This window comes from Apaloderma vittatum, unplaced genomic scaffold (genome assembly GCF_000703405.1).
Source record: "Apaloderma vittatum isolate BGI_N311 unplaced genomic scaffold, ASM70340v1 scaffold18029, whole genome shotgun sequence".
NCBI lineage: Eukaryota > Metazoa > Chordata > Aves > Trogoniformes > Trogonidae > Apaloderma > Apaloderma vittatum.
In genome coordinates, this window is record NW_009737195.1 from 38,034 (window position 1) to 46,082 (window position 8,049).

Here is an 8,049-nt window from a genome sequence, read left to right on the forward strand (position 1 = left end):
CACAGCACCACACCAGCTGCTACAATGAGAAGTAACTTAGCTCCATCCGATCCTATACTCCCAGCAAGCTGCAAACAATTTTAAAAAGAAATTGCAACTATACAATTAATACATGTTGTAGAACAGCTAAGGCTGCTCTTCCACATGTTAAGATGAGGATATGAAGAGTTAAGCACATCTCATCTGAAGTATCCCAGACGTACTCTTTTAAAACATTTGAACACTGTAGCCAGTAAGCTTCTTTAGAAAACTCTTTTAAATTGTGTTTCCTACTGTCTTTGTTGTTCGTTGAAACTGACCTTACCAAAATAAGCACCTCAACTCATCTTAAGTACGCAGACACACAGCATCTAAAGTTTCAGTCATTTATTTGGTTATGTCTGAATCCTTAAGAACATGGTTAAGGCGAGAGAGAAGCATATTAGTTACAATTTGTATAACAAGTAATAAAAAGATTTGTGTATCTGTACACTACTTTTAATATGCTTACGTACTGAACGATGCCTTGAGCTATATTCAGCTTAGCTGGCATTCTTGTGTAAACAGTATTTACTAGAACAAAAAATAACTAGTACTAGCCATACTTCTACTACGCTGTTTCAAATCTACTCTTGCTAACAGAAAGCAGTAAAAATACTCATTTGTCTTAAACATACGAAGCACAGCATTGTCCTAGGTAAAAACACATAAGTTTGCAAGTGATATCCGGTTCCTTTAGTTGCAATGGCTTATAGTAGTAGTAGGAAGTAAACTAAATAAAAGACCTACAAAAAGAAGTGATAACAATTGGAATTTCACATTTGTCAAGCATAAGGCTAAAATTTTACCATTTGTGAATAAACAAGATATGTTGAACTGTAACATTCCCAGCCATTATAGATGCAAATGCTCGATGCAGCATATCTTCTCAGCCTCCAGAAAGGCTCATGTGCAGAAGAAAGGAATCACTGAGTATAACAGCCCGAGTTTAGTGGAATCATCATTATATATATGTACACACACATATATGGTGCAGGTTTAGACTTCAGGAACAGAGTGATCCATCAGGCTTTTCATAATGCTAGTTGCCATCCTGTAGAAAAGGAAGAAGGCATTTAATTTTGTAAAGTAACTGCAGAAGGCCACTAAAGCTTCCAATTGCCTCATCTCTGTCGCTGCTAGCCCTTCAATACACTACTGACAGCAAATATCTTGCTACAGAGCTCCAAACTGCACACACAGAAGAAAAGCCCACAGAACTCAATGCTTTTATCAGTAACTGAGCTGTGTTATCAACAACTTTCAGAATGCGGGCACGTGTACAAGCAGAGGAGCATCACAGGTGTGAGGGAAAGTGCGCAGGGAGAAAAGGTGGCTGTTCGGACTAAAAACTGTTTTGCAGAAAGAGCATACCAAATGGAGAAAGAGACTCGGTTACACCTGAAGCATTATTAATTTCTAGCAACTTCAAAACCATAGTTTTGCAGGAGAGATTTAGCTGTAGAAAGCCACTGCTGCCAAAGGATTAGAAAAACACAACTGTATCCTGCCAAGAATCATGTTTACCTCACCAGAATTAGTTGCACTAGAAACAACATTTTAGTAACAAGGTAACAAATACTTCTGTTATCTATGTACTTGAAAGTTCTCGAAACTCAAATTTAGTCAAATAACTTTCAGAAGAGAGTTTGTCAGGAGAAGAAAAGGCAAAGGAGCATCACCAACATATGATTTGTTTTAAAATAGAACCAAAACACACTGGTTTGACTAAGCCATCAGATTAGGCAAATTTTCAGGCTCCCCCACCCCCTTTCCAGCCTTCACAGTAAGGCTGTAATTAGGTCTTATCCATTTTATTTAACCTGCAAAAAAAATAGTCACTGTTGACTTGATTATGTTTTAACACCATGGTTGCTTTGTTTATCACCTACCTCTTTATTATATACTCATAAATACTGGAAGGCATGACAGTAATGGTCACTACATTTCCAGCTGTTGCCAAGATGTCTGCAATCTGGGGGTCCTGTTATTAAACAAGAAGTCATATGAGCAACATTACTCAAGCTGAGTAATAAAGCAGCAGTTCAGAAGCTTTTTCTAGACACATTTCATGCAGCTTAAGAGACTCACAACTCTTCGGTTGGAGTATTTAACCTTCAGGGCAAATCACTGAACCTGCAGTGCCACCTCACAGGTGTTTGGATATCAGGATCACGCAAAAACTGACTAGAGAAAGCATACAGCTGTTATACACAGAATTCCTACTAGAATTTGACACAAGCTGGCAGGAGGAAGCTTATTCTTTGTTTTGCCAGCCAAGTTAGACTAATGATAAAAACCAGAAGTCAGTCTAGCCAGGTAGAGGTAGAGGGGAAGAGAACAAGTTGCCCTGCCTACAGATACGTATGTTCTGAGGCTTTGCAGTTTTGTATCTCTACATCAAGTTACCTTTCATGACCTACTTTCTTATTTTACAAACATTAAACAACACATTGCAATCCTTTTCCCTCTCCAAAACACTATTATTGTACACACAAAAATTCAGATACCCACACCCACCACACAGTACTTATTTTACCTTCAATCCAATTACATTCTGGCCATTAATTTCACAGATGTTGTGCTCTGTAAGAAGTCCATTTCTCGCAGCAGAACTGTCTTTCACTATTGAGGTTATTTTTCCATTCTTGAATATGAAACCAACATGCCCTGTGCTGTCCTTGTGCATAGTAATAATTCGTTCAAAAGGCCTGTAAGACATTGAAAATGCAAACCCATCTTCTCAAGTCTACTCAAAGCACTGAAAGAGCCACACACTATTTCAGCATCTTTGACTTACGAAAGGTAACTGTGCTCCGAAAGGCCCGTACATCAACTATAATAAAACTACAATGAAAAGTGGTTGCCTTTAACTTAGTTTTGTTAATACTGTTATATTAATATAATATATACTTGTTTATAAACCTTGTTTATAAACCTTTTCTCTGTTCAACAGACATTTCACCATCATCTGTATTAACAATAAAAAAATTAAAAAATCCATCCACCCACCACAACCAAACACAGATGTCCATTAAAAATCAAGTTTTCCCTGCAAACATTAGAAGGTAGATAAAATAGCGCAAGCAATCCACAGGATTCAGGGTCACAAGGCTTCTCCAACATTTCTACTGCTTTACAAACAACACACCTTTAAACTGTGTCTTAAAACACTAGTAAATCCAGGAAGGGTGGGTGGGGAGTTGGGCACAGAAGCGGTGGGCAGAGCAGAAATCAGCTGCCACAGTGCTTCGATTCAATACATGAGAGAAGCAGCACCCCTCTGCCGGGTCAAACTTGGGTCTTAAACAGGAACAAAGATTGAATAAGCTTCAAGACTTGCACCTAATCATACCATGTCTTCTCACAGCCTATGGACTACAAGAATAGTCTGACCTGAATCTGGCTTAGTATTACTGCACACAATACAAGCTCATTATTTAATACAGTTAAAAATCAGTATTAGTTCATCAATCACACTTTCAGTGACACCGGCATTAATTCATAGAATCACAGAATGGCCTAGGCTGGAAGGGACCTTAGAAATCATCTAGTCCAACCTCCCTGTCATGGGCAGGGACGCCTCTCAACTGGATCAGGCTACTCAAGGCTCCGTCCAACTTGGCCTTGAACACCTCCACGGAGGGGGCACACATAACATGTAAGCAAAAGTTCATGAGAAAACCATCACGTAAATAAAAATGTAAATCTCCTAATGAATACGGCAAGCGTTTTGGTACTATCTTTTACTGCTTTTTCCATTAGTATCAGCAAAAGTCATGTCCAAAAAAAAAAGAACTCCTGAATTCAGAATTTAAATTGACTTGTACCATCACTCATTAGTTTACCTTGAAAAACATTATGCCTCATCGGGCCCGGACAAGAGTGCACCAGATGTCTATGAAGTTAACAGCTCTTTTGACTGTTGCTCACAACAGAGAACATTTCCGGGAATCTTTACTAAGGACAAACAGATTTTATTATGCCCGCAGTCCTGCTCAAGTAAGGGTAGACCCAAAACCTCCGGAATTACTCCGAGATGGATGATGACAACGTGTATCTGCAGTTGGCTTTACCTGTCCCGGATGATCATTGAAATCCTTTCTCCAGAGGCCTGTTTCAGAACTTTATGCGCTTTATCAGAACTCCATCCTGCACAGTTTTCACCATTGATCTGCAGAACTTGGTCCCCAAACCGCAGACCAGCAAGGGATGCTGGAGAGTTTGCCTGAACTAACTGGACAAATATACCCTACAAAAGAGAAGAAGGCAGGGGAGGGGGAAATAATAAACAAATGTTTCTAGATGCCTTTAAGAGACAGACAGATAATTAATGCTAGAATAAAGTTCTGAAATGGGCAGATCTGTTTAGTTCTTAAAAAAAAAGAAAAAAGAGAGACAGAAGTATAATATTAAAGCCTTACTTAAAGAGGTAGATACTATTCTAAGAAGAAATATGAACAACTGAATCAAGAGAGAAGAGTGGTAAATTTGCGTATCTCCTTCTTTAACTAGTTATTCCTTTGCCAGACATCAGAGTCTATATATATAGCTAGAGAAATCCATCAGCAATGCTAGGAATTCTATGGCAGAATTTTTCATCTTTCACAACCTTGGTAGTTTTCAACTTTTTCTTAATTATGACTTGCTAGCACCTCAGGTAAAAAACAAAAACCAAGGTGTTAAAAAACTACCTCTAGCCAAAGTACCCCTAAAAAACAAGCCAAGTATATCAAGGCAAACAAGCTGTAGACAATGCCTTTGGAGGCAACAGTGGGATTTAAGAAGGAAAAAAAAAAAAAATCACCACCCAAAACCAAAACACCACAACATGCAAGAAAAAAAAAAAAGGCATGCTAATCTAAGAAAAGAGAGCTACAAAAAGCACTTTATATGAAACCTTGACTACATTTAAAAAACAAACAACAACAACACAAAAACCTCACACCAAAACATTCTGATTAAGTGGCCTTGCCAGGAGAAAAAAAAAAAAAAAAAGTAGAATTTTCCATGTTGAGAATCAAAAGCTAATGAAACAGCGAAACTCCAGGGCAGGTTTAAGGATCTTCTTGCAGCTATGTTCATGATAAGGGAAACTCAAAAAAGCCTATTCTGAAATTACCCTTTGCGTATAGGTAAGATGACACCCTCGCTGTCCTTACCAGTCTGACTAACAACACACTGCAAGAATCTCTAAGAGAGAAGCTCCTTCTGGGCTGTGAGCACTTCTCTGCATAATGCTGAACTTTAAGTACTGCCTACTGTTTCCACAAAGATAGAGACAAGGAGTCTTGAACTGCTAACAAGTATCACTGCGGCTTTGCAAGGTCAATTTCATGCTCTGAAGTGAAAAAAAAAAAAATTTGCAAGTTTTTCTAGGTGTTACGAGACACAGAAGTAAATCGCTGCTGTGAATTTAGATCCTAGACCAAGACAGATGGAAATCTAGTTACCAATCTCATAAAGGATTTAAAAATTCTGACTATGGATAAGGAAACACTATACAGAAGACAATTTTGTGACCACATACTAACTTCACTACTGATTTATTCTAGCAGTAAGATGTCTACAGGCAAAAGCAAGCTTCTATACTTACATTGTCAACCGACTTAAGGCGAAGTCCAATTTTGCCATCTTGATCTTTACATAAAATTGCTTCACGGATGCCTTGCTTAATTTCTGCTCTGCGAATTCCAATATCATTTCCTGTCACTGGAGCTACCATGTAATTAGTAGAAGGTCGTGTTACCAGTTGCTGATTAAAACAAAACAGCCAGACAACTTAGTTTCAACTTTTTCAAATAGTTATTCATCAGTTTATACAAAATAACAGAATATAAATTAAATCTCAATGCCAGGCCTTTGCCGCCTCCCCCAAATATTGGAAACATACTGTTGAGTTTAAAGACCATATTAAAATAGGTACTGTTACTTCAAATACCTCATTTTATCAGTTAAGTACGGTAGTTAAGACAAATAGTGGTCTGCTCTCTAGAATGCCAGATACACACATAGCCTTTATACTTTTGCTTTCTAAAACATGCTTGACTGGTACCTACACCCTGTGGCTGAGCAGCTGCTGCCACTGGCAAGTTTCTCTGCACCTCTTCCTCACTGAGGTTCAGGCCCATGTACTGAGAAAGTTCTGGATACAATCTGGGGTATAAGCCTGTAGGAGAAAAAAAAAAAAACAACAAAAAACCCCAAAACCAACAGTCAATACAAATGTTGGTTGAACAGAACAAGTAGTTACTGATTTCACATGTACGATTAATTCAACAAATCTTGTGCTACTGTACTGTATTTAATTTGAAAATTACAACAGAACACACCAGCCCAGCTTATAAAAGTAACCAGACAAGCAGCACTTCTGAGATAAGGAGCTGTCGTGGTTTAACCCCAGCCAGCAGCTCAGCATCAGGAGCAGCAATCCGTCCCTCCCAGCCAACTCCCCCCAGTTCATACGCTGAGCCCAGGAGCCCTGTGGCAGGGAGTGTCCCGCTGGCCTTGGCCCATGCTCCCTCCCTCTGCTCGCTGGCAGAGCATGGGAAACTGAAAAATGCTGAACTTGGATAAGCGCTACTTGGCAACAGCCAAAAACATTGGTGTGGTATCAACATTATTCTCACACTAAATCCAAAATGCAGCACTGTACCAGCTACTAGGAAAAAAATTAACTCTATCCTGTCCAAAATCAGGACAAGAGCTTATAGAGAACTTTGTTTCAGCTACTCTGTTCATCACCTATGGCACAAAAAACATGAGACATGTGGCGGTAAGTTCCAAAGCCGATGTTGTGCCACTGTCCATGAGCATGTGCCCTTGCTCGGTAGCTTATGGGGAAGCTCTCTCCCCCCACCCCAAAATGAGGTGTGCTGGAGAATGCACACACAGGTAACCGTGCCAAGGACATTCCAGATCCCAGGCATGGTAAAGTTTTTAGCAGAAGACAGTCTCATGGCTGTAAGGTCCACAGTGAAAGCCTGCTTTAAGGGTCTTCAGAAGAAAGTAGCTGTCATTTTCTCATAGCTTCAAAACGAATTGGGTTTACATACGCTTCTCAACAAGACAAAACAAATGCGGCTCTTAAAATATCTGGCATGAGGTTCCTCTACACTGGGGAGGAGCAGGATGCAGGGAGTCAGGGAGAAAAGGAAGTTAAACTGACCGGCTTGTCAGGCTTCCAGCTGAGCCACTCAAGCTCGATATTGCCCTTGACATTCTACAGAAACCCAACTGATGCCATTTAAGCAGTGGCAGCTGTGAGTCCACCCACTGTTCTCACCAAGTGGGTGAGGGCAGAGAAGGCTGCTCAGAACGCGAGGTGGTGCAAGGGACAACCTTGGAAGCAAGCAGGCTCCTCCCTTCACAAAGCTTAGGTTTCTAGCGTTCGTTTATGGGTACGTGTATAAAATCAGCTACTATAAGAATACACATTTGATCAGAAATGGAAAGAAATTTTTCCAGGAAGGAATAAAGGTCACAACAAGGTGAGTTGCAATATAAAAAAGATTTTTACAGCTTAATACTTTTAGCAGCCACATTCGCATGCTGCTTCACATAAGAGCTGTCTGACCTTATTTCTGGATTGATCTATCAGCTTTAGTTTCACCAATATTGATTAATAAGCTTTTAATTGATACTTCTTCTATTTCAGCTTGCATTTTCAAGATCCAAGGATTAAAAACAATTAAGGCTGCATAAGACTTTGCAGCTACTCCATTTTTCTCTTTCATTCTTTGAAGCCCACAACACAGGATGCATCTTTGCTGGCTGTATTACACTCTCATTCAAAATAGAGACACCTCCAAATGGCGGAACACATCCAAAAGCTCTTGATGTTGTATATTCTCATGCCTCTGCCAGGACAGAGGGATTCCCAGCGGGTTTGGCTTGGCACATCCTATAGATGGTGTAGGCCTCCCTTTGTTTGGGATATATTGAGTGATTAATGACTCTTCAGCCTCTCACAGATCCTGAGCAATTTCACACGTATACCAATGTCAAAATAACGTTATTTGCCCAGCAGGA

The 8,049-nt window shown here is 39.7% G+C and overlaps 1 protein-coding gene across 2 annotated transcripts in view; it reads right to left on the reverse strand.

The window, feature by feature from the left end:
- Nucleotides 1-349: 349 nt before the first annotated feature.
- The window catches only part of SDCBP (syndecan binding protein (syntenin)), an 11,948-nt gene continuing 4,248 nt past the window's right edge, over nucleotides 350-8,049 (reverse strand). For both annotated transcript variants that reach the window (XM_009877255.1, XM_009877256.1), the window contains exons 3-8: nucleotides 6,078-6,187; nucleotides 5,615-5,773; nucleotides 4,095-4,270; nucleotides 2,558-2,729; nucleotides 1,911-2,002; nucleotides 350-1,072 (exon numbers count right to left, since the gene is read on the reverse strand). In XM_009877255.1, coding sequence (XP_009875557.1) covers nucleotides 1,018-1,072; nucleotides 1,911-2,002; nucleotides 2,558-2,729; nucleotides 4,095-4,270; nucleotides 5,615-5,773; nucleotides 6,078-6,187 — 764 coding nt within the window. In that variant the 3' untranslated portion in view covers nucleotides 350-1,017. The remainder of the gene's footprint in view (nucleotides 1,073-1,910; nucleotides 2,003-2,557; nucleotides 2,730-4,094; nucleotides 4,271-5,614; nucleotides 5,774-6,077; nucleotides 6,188-8,049) is intronic.